Source organism: Lutjanus erythropterus, chromosome 2, assembly GCF_056507025.1.
Source record: "Lutjanus erythropterus isolate fLutEry1 chromosome 2, fLutEry1.hap2, whole genome shotgun sequence".
NCBI lineage: Eukaryota > Metazoa > Chordata > Actinopteri > Lutjaniformes > Lutjanidae > Lutjanus > Lutjanus erythropterus.
The window spans coordinates 44,694,489-44,713,282 of NC_139318.1; the positions used below are offsets into that span (position 1 = coordinate 44,694,489).

Here is an 18,794-nt window from a genome sequence, read left to right on the forward strand (position 1 = left end):
GACTGAAGGAATTTAATATGGAACTTACCACTATACAGATCTGTATTTGGCAAACAGGAAGTTGCCGTGTGTGAATAATTTCCACTGACAAACGCAGATAGAGAACTGAACATTATGATGTCATAGTGAAGTGGATCTTTGACTATTTGGATATAGAATGTCATCACCTCAACATTTTACCCTGTCAGATATTTGGCGTTCAGTGAGGTCACAGTGATCTTTGACCATCATAATCTAATTGGTTCATCTTTGAGTCCAAGTGGTCGTTTCTGCCAAGTTTGAATAAATTCCCTCAAGGTGTTTTTGAGATATTGCGTTCACAAGAACATGACGACCTGAAAACACGATGCCCCTGGTCATATAAAGATGAAGGCAGAAGAGTTATAAAAAGTTTTTTCAAGTTTCTTTCTTTCTTTTTTTTTTTTATTCAGAATCTCAGAGATCCTTCAGCATACAGTCACAAAAAATAAAAGAAATATGCTGATTGGTAAAATAGTTTTCAAGATTAGCAGCAGACAGTAATCAATCAATCACTCCCTCACTCACATACTGAAATCATTATATGATCCCCAAAATAATGTACTGTTTATTACTAAAGAGTGTTCAACTCAGGAACATGGGAGAACAAACAGAGAGAAGGAAGATGTTTTAAATTTTGTATTCTGAGAATAAAGTCAAAATGTTAAATAAAAAGTCCTGATTAAAGTTGAAATGTAAAATCAAATTTTCAGTATTAGCAAAGTTCTTATATCTGGCATTAATACTGAAAATTCAACTTTATTCTCAAGTTTATTCCTGACAGTCAAACTTTATTCCAAAAATACAAATTAAAAACAAAGTTTCCTCTTAATGCAGCCTAAATCTGTTGTAACCTTTTATGCTATAATAGTTATCTTTATTTATTTTAGCTTAGCTGACTAGAATTCTATATCGATATATCAAAACATAAAAGTGTTATTCTATAATAAAAAAAAAAATACAGGCTATGTCTAAAATATCAACTTCAGAAACTGCAAAAAAAAAGCTCGTCTTCAGTGAACAATGCTTAAATGAATTTATTCTATCAGTGTGAGGCTTTGATGATTTCCTCTTTCAGCCTACAGGAGACTTAAAAAATGAACCACACCAGGTCAGACACCAGGAGACTAAAAAGGGTTAAAAGATCTGAGATATATGAAGCGGGTAGCCCCCGAAGAGCCTTAAAAATATCCAGTAAGACCCTAAAATCAGTTCTGTGCACAGGAGGCCAGTGAGGAGAGGCCAAGCACAGAGGAGATGTGGTCCCTGTTTTCGGTGCCAGCAAGAGGCCAGCAGATTAAGACGGGCTAAAAGCAACAGGAGCGTCGAGGTGGCAGGAAATTAGCTGGATCATCAGACTGAAATGTTATTATGTCACTTCTCAACAGTGGCGGACACAGGCTGTCAGGGGCGAAAAAGATAAAAAGGGCACCATGGCACGCCATCACGTTTAGTCCACTGGAAGGCTACTTTATCCTGTTTTGTCCACTGGCAGGGCATCCTAGAGGGCATTTTATAATTTGTCTTGGATATTGGGGCACTCTGGAGGGGACTTTATCATGTTTTGCCCACTGGAAGGGAACCCAGGAGGGCAATATATCACGTTGCTTTGGACACTAGGTCAATCTAGGGAGCATTTAGCATGTTTTACCTCCCATAGGGGCACTTTTGCTTCATCCACCACTGCTTCTTGGTTATTGAGTAAGAAAGTTGTCTTGTTCTTTGATTTTGTACCGACAAAACATTAGCATTTCAGTCAACAATGACGCCATGCTACGGATAGCAAGCCTACAAAGTGCAAGGACACTTTTCATCGGCCACATAACTCTCGTCGCTGTGCGCGTGTCGATGTTTACAAGCAAATCAAGTGGCTTATTCTTTAGCGAACACTGTGTAAATACGCAGCCTACTAACCTTCACCATAAATTTGTGACTTTTTGCTGCACTTCTTTTGTTTACACATGAAATCTTGGAGGAATCCTAAAAACTACAATAGTAACATCCTCCAGTGATAGTTTTCCACAGCGTGAAGTTAAAATTTCCAACTTTCTGTCCCCTCTGGTCAATCCTGAGACACCTGCTACACCGCAGTGTGGTAAATGGAGATTCACTCACGTCAGAGTGCATGCTGGGTGCATGCAACCAGAGACCCACATATGTATATACATACATATATATATATATATATATATATAGTTAGTTAGTTAGATCAACAAGTATGACCTGCATATATCAATGCATGTGATAATATGTACAGTTAAGCTCACGTATACAAGTTCAGAGATAAATATGGGAAATGTACGGGCACTGAAAGAAAGTCGAGAGGCATTTCAGGACAGCCTGTCTTAATTCACCATCATCAGCGCAGCATCCAAAATCAAAGCCATTGTGACAGCATTACTAATGAAGGACAGATTAAAGGAATGAAGGGATGGCAGAGAAGAAGAGGAGAGGAGGAGTGCATCAAGACAAGAGTTGGAAAAGTAGAGGAAGAGATTTAAGGAAGAGGATGAGGAGAGGAGACAGGAGGGGATTCAAAAAAAAAAAAAAAAAAACCCAATCTCTGAAGACGGGCTCTCATTACTAATGAAGGGCAGATGACAGCGGGGCATTATGGCGTGGCACCACAGCCTTCCTATAACTGAGGGGGAGAAGAGAGAAGATCTGATGTAAACACACAGAACCGAGTCCTCGTCTCATCACTTTGGCCTCTGACATGAGAGATAAACAACAAAATATTATTCAAAGCGATGTGTGAGAAGCAATCTGTGACCGACCTCCAGCGTGGAACTGAGTTTTCACTGCTACACCAGCGGCTACGATGTCATGCGAGCAGCTGGACGCGAACCAAAATGTCTGTTTTTTGTTTTTTTTCGTTGTTGTTGTTGTTGCTGTCAGAGACTTTTGTGTTGGTTTGTGGGTTGTGGCCCCCAAAATGCAAGAGATATGCCTTTGAGCAGGGCAGTTACAACACCACCACTCTGCTGTGGAGCTGCCCGAAGGCAACCAGTGGATCTCGCTGACGGACGTGAGCTAATGTGAGCGACACACTAAAAGGACCATCTGTATTTTCTTTATCTCTGTTGAAGTTTGGATATCATGGGAGGGAAAGAAAGCTGAAGCAAAGAGAGCCAAAAGAGAAAAAGAAAACACAATTCTTCAGGAATCATTTGAGAATTCCATTTTTTTTTTTTTTTCGGTGCCATGCAGTTGTTCCGATGGGTAATGTTTTCAGAAACCCCACCAGTCTAAATAATGTCCCACTGGACCGAAAGCCCGTTTGTCTGACAGCCCATTATCCCAAAAACAAACAAAAGCATTGCTTCATAGGTCCATTGCTTCAAACTTGCATATGCAACTTATCTGATGTAATCAACGTACTTATTTTGAGCCAAAACATGATTTTTTCATAACCAGGTATTTTAATAAGGAGTTTTGTTGCCTAAACTTAACCAAACTTTATTTGTTATTATGTTGTTTGTTATTGTTGTTGTTTATTATTGTTACCACAGTCACCCGAGTAAGATCACTTAACTATTCTTACAAAAGATGCACCAATCCACTTCTTTCCAGTTCTTAGCCAGTTCCAATATTTGAATTTGGCACCTGTAAATGCCATCAAATCACAGCAGAGTTTCTTTAATTACAGGACTATTTTGGTACAAACGTTCAGTCGGCACGCTGGTGGGTTACTGAGTTTCAGGTTGGCTTCTTTACTTCTTTCTTTCCTTCCTTCCTTTCTGCCTGCATTTGTTTTTACTTTCTGATGTCCAACCAACCTCTAAATCAACCTCAGTGCTGTATATTACAGAAAATTATTCCACTTTTAAACCGAAGCCAAAAATACTGAAGCTCTCTTCTCTGTAGCTGAACATTAAAACCACATTTTCTATCCGGGCTAAACCCTGCTTTAACAGCATGGGACAGCTATACGAGATATATGGATAAGGTTTGACCAGATATGTCATGATGTATTGTGAAATATCAAAACATTTATTCATTGAGTTCAAACCCTCTAAAGGTTTGATCTTAAGTCCTCGACATAAAATCTGATGTATCTGTGTGTTCAACAGGGAACACATCAGATCTCTGTTGAGGATACTTTGAAAAGCCTTTTTCTGTTTCTGTATACTTGTGGCCAAAATTCCCCTCTCACAGGAGCGATACATCACGAGAATATTTTACTGACTGATCTGGACGCTCCACAGACCATCAACCGGCTGAGTCCAACACATCAGTCCACATAATATTTCACAGTAATTATCCTGGATCCAAATCTGAGGCCTGAAACACCTGAACAACATTTGTAGCGCGTGAATGAAGCATTCAGCCACCGTTAGCGTTTCTGCAGTTTTTCACATTTTTCACAATCTTTCGATGAAACGTGGACAGTTGATGGTGTGAGTCAGAGGAACTGAAATGTCGGTTTGGCAGCTCTTTCTTCTTTTTGTTATGTGTGATGTGGCAAACATGTAACCTTGTATTCTGAAGCGTAAAGCAGAGACCAGCTGTTTGAATTCTCAGAGGAGAGATCTGATAACCTCTGGTCCTTGAAGCTTACACTTTTCTGTAAGAACGATTCAAGACACTTTTATAAGATTTTTGGTCCTGCAGGTGAACACTTATCTGGTGTAGCACGGTGTGACAAACCCTGGTCACCTAACGAATGTCTTTTCATTCTGGTTTTCAGAGTTTTCACAACAGAAATTCTCTCCAAAACTAAGCATGGAAAAAAAGTACACTGAAATTCAACATCCAAACTGTAATCCCCCCCAAAACCAGGAATGTTATAGATTCTTCTGCCATGATGGCAGGGAGCCCGGACTACCCATTGTGCCAATGAGTCACTATTCTGAAATCTCAATAGTCCAAAAAAAAGTCCCTCCGGACTGATTATCCTGAAAACAAAAGCCCATTGTTCCAAAGGCCTGTTGTTCTGAAAATACACACTAACTGTTGTTATTTGCCCTTACTATTTTAGTGTATTTGGACGGGCAGGAAAGAACGAAGTCAGGTGACCTTTGTCAGGTGACAGTCATCATCATGGTAACAACAGTCAGGTGACCTTTGACATCACAGTAACAATATTAAATATGTGGTTAATGTGAGACAGTCACAGTTTGGTAAGGTTTAGGCACTAAACTACTTGGATACGTTTAGGAACCAAAAACACTTGGTTAGGTTTAGGAATTAAAATATGTCGTTAGGTTTAGGTTCCAAAAATACTTGGATACATTTAGGCACCAAAACTTTTTACTTTAAGCTGAGCAAATTTTTACATAAGTACTTAATTTTACTGTTATTATAATAGTAATGTATATAATAGACTAGTTTTGTGAACTGCAGTAAGATTAACACATCAAGAAACACAAATGCATCATCATTGAAATTTAAGATTATTCTCTTAAACTAAAGGATATTTTTTATACCTTTAGTATAAGTGGGTTTTATTTCAGAATCACAATTACAGAATCTTTTGATTCATAAAACATTGTCTTTTAAGTTTCTTATTACTCAATGTTCCCCAGTTAAAGGGAAGGTGGTGGTGGGGTTCACTTGATAAAACTTTATTATCTTTAAAAAAGAGAGAGAGATGGACCAACAGTACAGTATGATGATGTGGAAATATTAATTGTGAAATATGTCAATATTAAATCAACTTGTTGCTTTGATTGTGAAATGACTACATTTCCAATGAATATAAAGTAAGAAAATACATTTGCCTGAATGTGACTTCCAGTATAAACCACGGCCGGTGTTACAACTAAGCATCTTTGTTTCCACAAAGACTTCACCAAACTTTAAATCTAAAGAGCCTTGTCAGCCAGTAAGGACAGATTTAGTGATTTGCAGCTTGTCAATAAACTAAATCTGGTTTTTTTAGGATTTCTGTCACAACACACTACTGTTATTTTACTGTTCTCTCAAACTTTCAGTGACTATATTTTCTTGTGTACTCAGGGATGCAGTGATTTACAAAGTTTACTGAGAGAGGAAACAAAACAAATCCAGTGATGGATCAAAGTGTCTCAGACAGTCAGATTCATTCATATGGAAATGATACAAAATGAAGGCGACAGCAGCATTACGGTGCTTAAACTACATGTGCACATGAGGTGAGGTTGTTTATAAATGATAGTACGAGGTATGCAGCTACACAACTGTAACCAAACACAGATGTGCGATGAGCAAAACCCAGCAAAATAAACTGAAACAAAAATATCTGTACAATTTACCGTTTTCACTTTGCTTTTTGTCCGACAGAAAGAAGAAAGAATAAAAAAGGAGGACTTGGAAGGAAGAGGGAGAGAAAACGACAACGGCTGCTCACCAACGACAACGACGGCAACTCGGCCAACGCAACAACAGACGCCACCGGAGAGCACGGGGACCTCTGAGGACGAAGCGGACGCACCCTGAGACGCACAACTCGCCACGGCACTACGTTGGAATATCAGTCAGCTGACATCAGCAGGAGCTTTGAAATCAGAGACCAAATCATTGTTTATTGTGTTTCTAATCCGCCTGTACAAACTGAACCTTTATTAAAACTCAGCGCCATTCAACAGAATCTTTTTTTTCCCAGGCTTTTTGGCTTTATTTGACAGAGGCGGCTGAGGAGAGACCAGAGAGAGAGAGCGGGACTGACATCCCACAAAGGTGATCTACCAGGACGCCTGGCCGAATTTTGTTTACTGGAAACTCAAAATGAACAATTAAGTAGATTTTATGACTAAGAAATTCTTGAATTGTGACTCATGTGACCACTGAGTCAAAGTTCCCCACCCAAGAAATGTTGCAATAAAAAAAGGTCCCTCTTTGTAGGTAAATCCGGAATCCGTCTAGAATAAGAATAATTTGGTCCACCTTAGCGTTGAAAAGTTTTTTTGCCAATGTTCTGATGGCCAGAATAGTCTGAAAAAAACTGTAAGCTGATCAGCTGTTTATAACTGTTAATTGTCTGTCAACATAAAGCTAAGCCCATTATCCAGACAAAAAAAAAAAGCCCACTGCTCTGAAACTACACGCCCTGGACGATGAGTAAAGTGGCTGCCTGTCTCACTGCCTGCCAAACTCCACTGACATTTTGCTCAATTTAACGGTTATCAACACACACTGCCTTCTAGAAGACTATTAATGATTTATTACGACTCCTAAACAAACACTTACTCATTCTGCAAAAATTCTGCATTAATTTGAGCTCTGATTACAGACATGCAAGGAGGACACGGAAGCTGAACCGATTACCACAATAATGATGCTAAGGTCGCATGGCATTTGCGCATCAAAATGTACCAAAAGTGTCTATTTTCTGGGACAACGGACCTTCAGAACAGTAGGATGTAGCTGTCGGTATAATGGGCCATCAGGACAATATCTGCTCTCCAGTCTGGTTTACATTTAAAGTTACTACAACTTTCATATTTTGGTGATTGTGGAGGCCTCTGGACAACAACAGTAGTGTTTCCACCGTAATAACCAGAAACTATAATGTCAAAATTAAAATTATTTTAAATAAAAATGTTGCTGTACTTCTTTTCAACTGGCTAACTTTTTTTTGTAGGTCATATGGAGGCATCAGTAATATATTGAGACTTTTTCATACCCAGTTAAAAACTCATTGTTGTAGCTTTAATCAAGAAATTTAAAACAAGTTTTGATACCAAGAAATTTTCCATCTAGTCCCCAAAATCCCACAATCGAACAGCAGAGAGAGACAGGAGAGGCGAGGGAGAGAGACGGGATGAACCGGAGCTGCTGCGATGGGAAGGACTCGCAGTGATACAAGGACCAGGTGAGCTACAGGGACAACCTGAGAGTCTTATTTTGTCAACAAAGTTTCAGTTTACATTCAGTGCTTCTCACCACATTGTGTAGATCCTTAAAGGGACAGTTCACCTCAAAATAAGAAATACTCAACAGTGTTTTTCCCCTTGTTCCTAAATCAAACTGCTCACAACAAGGTCTGTGAATTACCTTAAATAACCAATTTATGATTTCTGGAAGAGACACTGGTTTTGAATTTTTAAAAAGTGTTTTTTGGTGCTTTGAGCACCACAAGACTAGTGACTGCAACTCACAACAAAACGGTGTAGATGGATAAATAACACTAGAGGCCAGAGGACAAATATGTTCTTTTTATTTTGGGGTTAATTGCCCTTTAAGATCTGACAAATATGTGGAGAGCATTTCATTTCTCTTAAAGCCTTTACTAAGCTATTTTTTTCATAAAACTTTCATTGTTTACATCCGTGTTTACTGGCTCGCTTCCTTCTTCTTCACCACCTTTGTTGGTGCATTAATGCGTTTCTTGACACGTCACTGCGACCTATTGATCAGTGGATCAGTGTGAGACCACCTCTGGTGCACAATGTGAGAAAAACAAAATAAAAACACTGCTCCACATGAAACCTTTAATTCACCAAACCCCAGGCAGTTTCTCTGCTCATTTAGTAAAACTTCTCAGTAAGTTCTGCCTCTCAAAGATTTCTGTGTGCTTCAGTCATGAACTGTGTGTTGTGGTATGCTGATAACTATAAAGTTGTGCAAAATAATGTGATTTACAGTATATATATAAAAAAAGATTAAATTAAGGATGATGATAGGCCAGTGAACGGTGTCTGATTGTGCCATTTTGGTGAAATGTTACCTGCTGTTTCCTGTCAGAAAGGCCACTGCAGAAAAGTTGACTTCGACAAAAAATCAAGAAAATAAAATTATCAATTAAATACCCGATTTCCTCATTTCACAAAATATTTTCTTTTACCTTCTGGCATTTGAATCATCTCATTAAAGTCAGCTTTTTCCTGATGGTTGTGTCTTTTATTTTGAAAAGAAATGTATATAGAGACTTTGCCTTTAAATCACATTTTAAGTATTTAATTGACACATTTTCAGTATAAATGTGCTGTATGCATAAAGGGACGTCTGAGACAATGAAATATTACAATCAGTAATTAAGCAGCCTTATTTACTGCCTGTCTGATCTAATATTGCACAAATAAAGCTGAGTTGGAGCGTGACTGAAGATGTGGGTATCTCCTTTCTGTCATTGGCTAGCTTCTGTTAATTGTATATTTATCAATATTTCTGACTAAAAGGGATTTTATTCCACAACATGAATGTATGTTTGAGTAAATGTATATTTTGATGCTGCACCATTATTACACAGTTAAATTTACATATTTTTACTGACTGCAAACGTACAACTATTTACAGAAGTGTGAGTTCTGCCTTCTTAAAAATGCTTGAATTCCTAACATTGCAGACTGTATATGTGACATTCAGATTGTGGGTTTGACAGCAGAGAAGTAAAATATTCTCTCCTCTTACTGATTTGTGTCCGTCTTTTCTGAACGCTCACTGATTTGGTGTTTTTGGTCTCGACTAACAACTTGACAGTGTTTCTTTATCCTCTGTCTGGATAATAAGGGAAGTTACTGTTTCTGCAGTAACTACTGAGACTATTTTCTGATTATTTTTCAGTTTTAGTAGACATCTAGGTTAGATGTACGCTGTTTTGTAAGAATTTGAATATTATACTATACTAGTGATGTGAATTTCCATCACTGAGGTCGATGCAGTACACATCTCGATGCACTGCCAGCAGTCCACAAGATTTAATCTGATACAGAGCGATGCAAAGAAGATGATGCTGTGCAGTTAAATATGGTACAGAGAGTCATTTTTACTCCACATATTTGTTTCTATAGCTCACTGCAAGTAAGCACCTCATTTATGCCGTTTCTTTTTGACGTCTTAATAAACTCACACACCTCACATACTAAATTTTAACTTGTATGTCCACTTCAGATGAGTATTTAAGTTTGACACAATGGGATTCAGTCGAATAACGTCTGCCATGTCAGTTTTTAATGCAACTTGCCCGGCATGTATTGGCCTCACTGATGGCATGCAGCCGAGATGAACACATCTGAGGAACAGTATCAGTGTAGTGTATCAGATTCACGCTTTTGTAATAATCACGGTGATCGGATTGTGATCTTTTATGCCAGTGCACCCTGCAAGTTGGTGAATCTCCCCATCACTGTATTATACCATATTCCAAATGAGTTAAGTCTTGAGTGTTCACACTTCACAGGAGAAGAGAGTTTTCTTTTGATTGCACCTTTTCCCTCCATCTGCAGCTTCTGCTATGATGTTTCAGCTCAAAAGATGCCTAAACGTTCATGATAACACATGGCTAAATTTATCTGAAAAGTAACCATTTTTAGATGTCCAGGTTACATAAAAGCAGGACGACTGAGAATCTTCACAGGCTAAAGTCTGAACCTACATGTCATTTGACCAGCCGAATCACCGAACACTTTTAATGAGTATTATTCTGAAATGGGTCTAAATAGTGAGAACTTTTACTTTAGTTTTAGTGCATTTTCCTGCTAACGTGTTTGCACCAACATCTACTGCATTTTCCCCGTCGTTCCGAGATCTGAAGCAGCATGTGTTCGCAAGTCGTGAGAGAGTGTTTTCATTGCATCTTGTGTGTACCTGTTCAGTCCTTTTCAGCATTACAGGTCTGTGGCAGTTTTCCCAGCATGCACTGCACAGAAAGCAGAGAAACGCACTGAAAGGGCAGCCAGAAAACTCCTGGGTCCTCAGCGCAGACAAAAACCTGAAATTCCACACAAAATTACGAAATTACAGCAGCGGTTTGAGTCAGAGGAGAGTTACTGAAATGAATTACTCACCAAAGTCAAGAGAAAGTTGAAAGTCATCTTTTATTGCACAATAAAAGATCACACATACCATGTTTTGACTCATGAGATTGGTCCACATGGGAATACAGAGAGCTATAGTTACAAATAAGAAACAAAAAGAAAGGAAAAAGATTAAAAACCCCACCACAGAACTTACTCAATAATGACCGGGTTTCTGACTTCAGGAGCAGCCAGTTATTGTCTTTTCTCCACTTTTTAGAGGAACACCACTGTGGATTTCTTTGCACTTGGTTCAGTGACTCTAGTACAGGGGCTGTGAACAGTCAAATATTATTTATTAACGTGTGTAAGATTGAGCTGGGTGGTTTCACAGACATGAAGTCAGTCAAAAATGTGTTTTTTTAATGGACTGTAATTATCCTCAGTTGCAAAGACCATGCTGCTGTTCAGTGATCAAATTATGAGTTTCCCTTCAGCGTGCCTCTTGAAAACCAACGGGTGCAATAAGCTAAAAGGCTAACTCATGAAAAATAAGCTCAGTGGGAATTTAAAAATCTCTGAAGCACATAAAATATGACAAAGAGGAGGGGAAATAAATCCAGGAGCTGTAGTTCTTATCACATATTCACCAATTCTGCCAAAAATATATTTCAGTGTCTGTGAAACCAGCCGGAAATGAACTAAGACAGAAAACTGCAAAATTCTTTTTTCACAGGGCAGAATAGGTTTTGAGATTATTTTTTTTTTTAAACGGAACAACATGAGATTTTAAGCATTTCAGTGATACGTCAGAACCTTCGGAGTGTGTTTGGATTTTTTCCAGCTCTCTCATAACCTGGCTACCATTTCCCCCCCCCCCCCTTTTTTTTCTTTTCTTACATTTTAAGATTTCATCTTTATCCTATTATACAAACAGGAACTGGCCTCCTTCTGCAGTGAGGTCAAAGGTCACGGTCAGCTACAAGTCAGCCGACAGGGATTGAGTGTCTTGCTTAAGGACACTTCAGCAGGGCAGGTATTTCCCAACTCGGAGGCCCGAACATGCACCCAAATAAATCAAGGCCAGTCCTCAGGAGACAAAACCCAGCAGCCCCCAGTGTAATCAAGAACAGAGAGATGTTGAAACCAGGTCCCTCATGTGCAAGTCAAACAGTAGAACCAGCACGTGGTGGTTTGGCTAATTTGAGCTAATCAGGTCGATAACCACTGACAAGATGGCAATAAGCAGTTATCAGGCATTATTTTAAAGACTAGAGGAAATGTTTTAGAAAAAATATATCAGGCCACAGCATCTGTCTTCTGATTCTGCAACATGAACAGAATTCATGTGTCTAACAATCTGATATTTCTTATTTAAAAAGAGGAAAATCAGGAAAAGTAAGATGTTTCCCTCTGAATCCCTCTAAAATTAAAAGCTTACAATCTTGGTGCATCAATGCATCATCGGAATCGGAATTAAATGGTGAGGTGTCAAAGGATTCCTACGCCTGCTGACTGGGAAAATCTTTAGTTGGAGGCAGCCTTAACTTCATTCAGGACACAGACACCATCCTGCAGGGTAAAAGTCCTCCACTCTGTGTTGACTTTGTCAGTTTTTATACCCGGTCACCTGATGTTTTTTATGCTTTATATTTGGACACATCTTCTCTCCACAGAAGTATCACCTGAACACAAAACTGGAGGTTAGTGTGTGCAGTATAAAGTTTAGTTTTGCACATGAATGCACACTGAAGAGACGCAGCTGTTTGGCTGCATCCTGGGCTTAGATTGAATTATTACTGTATGGCACATATAGGTCAGCACTCCTTAACTATGTTGAGAAAATAAAGAGGAGGTATTCTGGGAAATTTTACCACGTAATTACATCTAAAAAAAAAAAAAAAAAAGAAGCAGATTAGCAGGTGACGATTGCTACAAAGAAAAGCAGAAAGTTAAACTTCCATGTGAACCAAAATGCTTTTGGACTTTCAGGAGACGTTCAAGAGTAACAAAACCAGCCATCAATCAGTCATGAGACAACGATGTAAAGACGAGAACTATACAATAAATACATTATTTATGATAAGAGATAAACGTTTACAACATTTTGAGGTGACCGTTCTGCAGAACATTTAAGTTAACCAAAAGGACTTCAATGAAAAGGAAAAAAAAAAAAGAAAAACACTGTTAAAGAAGGCATGGTGTGACATGAACAGACAATACAGAGCCATCTGACCTCCAACTGCTGCCACATACTGCACCTACGAGTTTGTTTCAAGTTTTTACACGAGAACAAGCCTGGAACAGGAAATGATGTGCATACATGGGCTGTTTGTCTTTCAGATGATTTAGCCGTGGTACAGAACAAATGATCCACTTCTGATTTACTGATGTTCTTTTTTTTTTTTTTTCTTCCAGGAATCTCAACAAACACACAAGAACAATCAAATACTTGAGCTGGATACATACTGTGTGTGTGCATTATCATCCTAGATGTGCTAGATACCAAACAGAAGGCCTCGTACAGTAAGAGAACGGTGTGAGATTGAACGGCCATCCTTAAAGGGAAACTCTGATATTCCGGGATACAAACTTCATCCTGTTCCTGTAACATTTTACTCGACAACTCAGCTGTAGAGCTTGAATGAGCGTTAACCTCCTGCAGCTTTCCAAATGTCAAACACAACTGAAACTGAATGAAAATAGTGCCCTTTTAAAAAGATCTTCAAAATTCAGAAACCTGGAGACACTTATTGTCTTGCTACATTTGCTTAGAGATTTTCACGAGCCGAAACCTGAAGCCCAAATCATTATTATTAATAAAAGTCAGCTCCATGATGACCTCGGCAGACCTAAAGTAGGCGCAACAATTGCACTGCCAACCAATATTATGCTAGAAAACAAAACACTTGCCAGATTTAACGTGACTTCCACTAACCACGCCCACTTCTGGTCTTCTACTCCAATACAGAAACAGGGACTGTTCGTTTTTGTTCGTTGAAACAGATGCAAATAAATACTTCCCGAGTTTGAGACTGCTGCGCTCATTTCTATTTATTGTCCTCATTTGAATGCGAACATAATATTTCATCTTGTTTCAGAGCTGAGTGAGGAGCTGGTTTGTTAGAGGGACGGTTAAAGTTGACCCAGAAATGATTCTGTTCCAACAGTTACAGGGGTTTAAAATAGACCACTTTGTGTATTTGGTCAGACTAAAAGAAAAGTTTCGGTTACAAATTGCATTTTTAAAAAAAAAAAAATCAATTGGAGGTTTGCGCTCTTTACTCCGACCGACATCTTGCTGGAGTTTTCCAATTTGCTACAGAAGCAGTTGGTGAGTAAAATGTTAGCATGACTAATGGTTGTAACGGACAGAAGTCAGAATTTCCCTTTAGCGAAAAGCATGGCATCATCTGCAAATGGTGAAATCCAACAAAGAGTTCAGTTTTCAGTAATTTTAGAGGCACTGGTAAGAAAACAGTCACTTTTTTGTTAACTCTCCATTTGTGCTTTGTGGGACGACTGATTGACTTTCGGGAGTTAAAGCAGTGATTCGGACAGCGGTACCTTTGCGTTACTGTCGACTTCTGAAGATAATGCACATCACCAAGGCCAAGGACAAACTGAACACAAGCACGATAACATGTCCCTATATGGAGGTGTAACAGAACATCTATACAAAAAAATACTAGCTAAATAAGGCATTTTACTTTGAATAATACTTAATGAAACTAAAAGAGAAAGAATGTCATATTTGGTGAGAGTTTGGCAAAGCAAAAAAGAAAAGTATAATAAATTATATGTAGCCACAAACTTGTGACAAGGCAACAACTATGTTTTTTTTCCCCAACAAGAAATGTGACCTGTAAGGACGAGACAGAAGAAGAAACACAGCTCCACAACAAAACGTGTGCGCATGCATGCACAAAGACACACTCTCCCGTTATCACACACACTCACACACTCACACACACACACACATAAAGGAAATACAAGATAGGTTAACATTCACAAAAAGACATTGTGCAAAAATAATGTTTCCATGTATGAAAACAAAACAAAAGTGAAGTCCAACGTCATAAACAGAAACATATTGACATTTACCCCCTTAAAATTACAGACCCTGTTCTGAAAAGACTGAATAAAACCAGCAACTTGCATCCATTTAATGTACAGTACAGTCTGTTTGATACAGAAAACACTGGGACTAACCTCAATGCACAAATACCCCTCGCGTTTGTCAAGTATTTTTTTTTTCCCGATGGAGAAACAAAACAAAAAGGTGAAAGAAATAAATGGTGCACTTAAAAAAAAAAAAAACAGCAATATACAGCGATAGATTTACATATTTAGAAACTCTTAGTATGAACCTCTATTAAAACTAATCTGAGGGAAAAAAACGAGACGTAGAGCAACGACGAGGCACTCAACCCGAGTGATTCACACCGCTTTGTATCCCTCCTCCTCCTGTTTTATCTGTTCTTCGTTTCTTTAAAAAACAGACGATTCCCTTTCGCTGGACAGATGGTTGACGACGCACAGATAACATCTCTCTGAACACACAATCCCACACTGAACGATAATCATGAGTGAGGAGAGGACAGTACGGCCACAAAAAAAGTAAAAGACGTGATGCTACAGGTCATGATTGCAACCGTTTTGCAGCAGTCATTTTGAACTATTTGTGATTAGCCTCTGTTTTACCGATTTGCAAGTGAGTTAATTTTATTTGGGACTCGGATAAAAGCAACCCCAGGACAGAAATAAAAACAACCTCACCTCTTCTCCTCCTCTCTTCTCCCACAATCCTTCCACCCCCAGTGTTTCCAGGACAGGATTACAATCACATCTGCCTCATACCACCCCCTGGTGGCCTGACAGAGCTCCTAACTTTGAAACTCCTGTCTTGAGGGGGGGGGGGGGGGGGGGATCTCTCAAAGTGACTTTGTGTCTGAATTTTTAAAAGAAATCCTAACATGATCTATAAACTAATGAATCTCATGATTGTTCTCTGCTTTTATGAATCAAAGCAAACGAGAAGGTGGACTTCTGAATATCTGCTGCGCTCAACTCTTCCTGTTCTTACGACCTGGATTATTGTTCTAGTGTGAAGTTTTAACTCTCTAAACTTCTTTTAAAAAGAAGCTGTAGCAGCATTGGCATAGCAATGATAATAGTTAAGTTATTAGAGCTGCAACGATAAGTCGACTCAAATTTTGTTGATCCATTAATCGTTTTTCAAGCCAACATCTTCTGCTTTCAGCCTCTTAAATGTGAGGATTCGCGGCTTTTCTTTGTAATTTATGAATTTATAAAAGAAGAGTCTTTGGAGTTTTGGACTACTGGTAGGACAAACAAAGTAAGGGTGCAAGGATGAATCAAGGAATCGATTATTAACTGACTATTAAATTAATTGCCAAGTATTTTGACAATTGACTGATCAGTCTGATTCATTTTCTTACATGAAAAAAAGATCCAAATTCTGTCTTTTCAGCTTCTCCTCCTGGTTCCTTTACTCCTCTTTGGGCTTTGGAAAACAATGATCAACATTTTTCACCATTTTCTGACATATTACGGACCAAACAACTAATCAATTGATCAAGAAAATAATCGACAGATTAGTTGTGGATGAAAATAATTGTTAGTTGCAGCTCTAAAAAGACCCTGGGAAATCGTGACGGGCATTTTTTCTTTTAAATTTCTTGCCATTTTATACAGTAAATGACTGAATAATCGTGAAATTAATCAACATTCATGATGAAAATAATCAATACCTTGCAGCCAGTCAAAACATTAAGAATGACAGTATCTAAAATCTAAATTAAAATTCATTTAAGATACAACATTCATGCCTGGAACTTTTTCGGAGTCATAATTTTCTCAATTCTAGTAAGAAACTAACAGAGACAGTTTCTAACAGAGAATTTTCAAAAAGGGTTCGCTCTGAAGTGTTTGGGCTGCTGTCCGATTTCTCTGAGTCGCTCTTGCATATTAGGGTTATCAGTGTTTTTTCCTCAGTACCAACTAGGAAAAGGCGTTTTAGTGTCACATGTATCTGGAGATGCTGGTTCAGACTCTTTCGGGTTAATCTCACCTGCAGGTTTTTCAAACATTGCACAGAAATAACCCCCCCCCCCCCAAAAAAAAAATCACTCGATTAAGTGGAGTGTGCAGGAAATAAAAAAAACAAAAAAAACAGTACTTGCGTGAACAGGCTCGGTTTTTGAATGTGAACATAAGATACACAAGTGCTCCTCTGCTTGAGCTTCTCTGAATTCCCAAATTGACAGCTGTGCCGCAACTCTCCATCATCATTATCATCATCATCATCATCATCATCATCTTCCTCGTGCAAACCCTCCAAACCAAAGCTGCACGTCTGAAACTTTGTAACAGATCTTTGAGCTTACAATCGGATCAATATTACCGCCAAAGCTGCTCCTTGGTTAGCACATCTTGCCTGCAGTGTGTGTGTGTGTGCGCGCGCATGTGTGTGTATGTGTGCGTGTGTTCCTGTTGAGAAATGTCCCTCCCGACTCAGTCTCGATGCAGAATGAAGGGGAAGAATACACAGAAGATCATTTCTTACACTAGTTTTTTTGTATACAAGGAGGGGTGGGTTGGTGGGTGGGGTCTTGGTATATAAACATAACCAAGGTGAATATAATCATCATCATCATCGTTATTATTAGTCATCATCATAATAAAAGTCTTTACATGGACATTGACTGACAGACACGGCACAAACTTTACACTGTTGCTCAGTCGAGAAAGGGAGCGACGGAGGAGACGGGAGGAGAGAGCGGGAGGCGGTTGTCTCTCTGCAGTTTTCTCCTCCTCTATGCCTCCTCTCCTTCCGCCTGTCTCTGCTCTTCAGTGTCCTGCTTCTCCTCCTCCTCTTCCGCCACCTCTCCTCCTGTGTCCTCCAGTCTCTCCTCTTTCTCCTCTGTTGCGGCTCCCTCGTGATGGTTATGGGAGTCCGGTTCCTGGGGCTCTGCGGGCCCGTCCTCCGCGTCTCCCTGCCCAGTCTGGGGCTCTTCAGTTGGGTCTGGAGCCGAGGTAGAGGGGATGGAGGGAGACGAGGAGGAGGAGGCAGGGTGGGAGGTGACGCTCGCTTTAACTGTACTTTCTTTTTCCTCCACCTTCCCCGTCACCGCCTTCTCCCTCTCCTCCTCTTTCTCCCCCTCCTCTCGCCCTCTCTTCCTCCTCCTCTTGGGGCTGCCCGGGGAGCCGTCTACGGCGCCAGGCGGCATGGCGGGCAGCGCCATGATGCCGCCGTGCGGCAGGAACATGTGCGGGTACAGCAGGCCGTGGGACATTCCCGGGATCAGGAAGGGGTTGAAGGTAAGATGGCTGCCGGTGCCGGCTCCCAGATGTGCAGAGCCCAGATGTGCCCTGCTGGTGGAGGTGATGATGGCTGCTGCCTCCGCCCCTCCTGGTCTTTTGTTGGCTTCCACTGCTCCTTTCTCCTCCCGGCTCTTCTCCTTCTCACCTCCAGCGGAGCCGGAGGAGGCCGCACCCTCTCTCTCAGCAGGCGTGGTCGACGAGGGGCTGGCGGCCTCCGATGTAGACGGCGCAGTCGTCGTGGTGACCTTCGCAGCAGACAATGAAGAAGAAGAGGAGGAGCTGGGGTGAGGAGGAGGAGGAGGCGGCGGTGCGTGCGCCATCATGGCACCGACGCTGAACAAGGCGTGTTGTGGGATCGCAGCCCCATGGGGGTGCGGGATGCCATGCAGCATCATGGGTAGCATACTCAACCCATTCTTGGCATCTTCTGCCGACGCTCCGGCTCCTCCTGCCTGGACGGCTGCGGAGAAACCGTGCGGGAATCCGGCCGCCATGATCCCGGAGATTGGAATTCCAGGGATACCACCGCGGAGGTTCTGCATCGCAACCATGGAGTCCATGCTGCCGATTAATCCGCCATTCATGAAAAGTGGGGGGCCGAGGCCAGATGACGCAGAATCGGAGACGGACAGGAGGGGCTTAGGCATCTCGCTGCGGGGTCGTCGTCCGCGGCGCCGAGCGCCCGGGTCTCTGTTGACCGGTTCTGTCAGGATCCGAGAGAACTTCCCCTCAGGGAGAAAACCCTGCAAGAGGAAGAGAGGATGAGGTTAA

General features: G+C 40.4%; 2 protein-coding genes across 2 annotated transcripts in view; one reads left to right on the forward strand and one right to left on the reverse strand.

The window, feature by feature from the left end:
• rspo4 (R-spondin 4) overlaps nucleotides 1-6,839 on the forward strand; it is a 51,993-nt gene extending 45,154 nt beyond the window's left edge. Inside the window, exon 5 of the mRNA XM_084745950.1 lies at nucleotides 6,283-6,839. Coding sequence (XP_084602076.1) covers nucleotides 6,283-6,416 — 134 coding nt within the window. The 3' untranslated portion in view covers nucleotides 6,417-6,839. The remainder of the gene's footprint in view (nucleotides 1-6,282) is intronic.
• A 9,779-nt stretch (nucleotides 6,840-16,618) lies between these two features.
• Nucleotides 16,619-18,794, reverse strand: part of chd6 (chromodomain helicase DNA binding protein 6) — a 159,946-nt gene continuing 157,770 nt past the window's right edge. Inside the window, exon 45 of the mRNA XM_084741045.1 lies at nucleotides 16,619-18,766. Coding sequence (XP_084597171.1) covers nucleotides 17,516-18,766 — 1,251 coding nt within the window. The 3' untranslated portion in view covers nucleotides 16,619-17,515. The remainder of the gene's footprint in view (nucleotides 18,767-18,794) is intronic.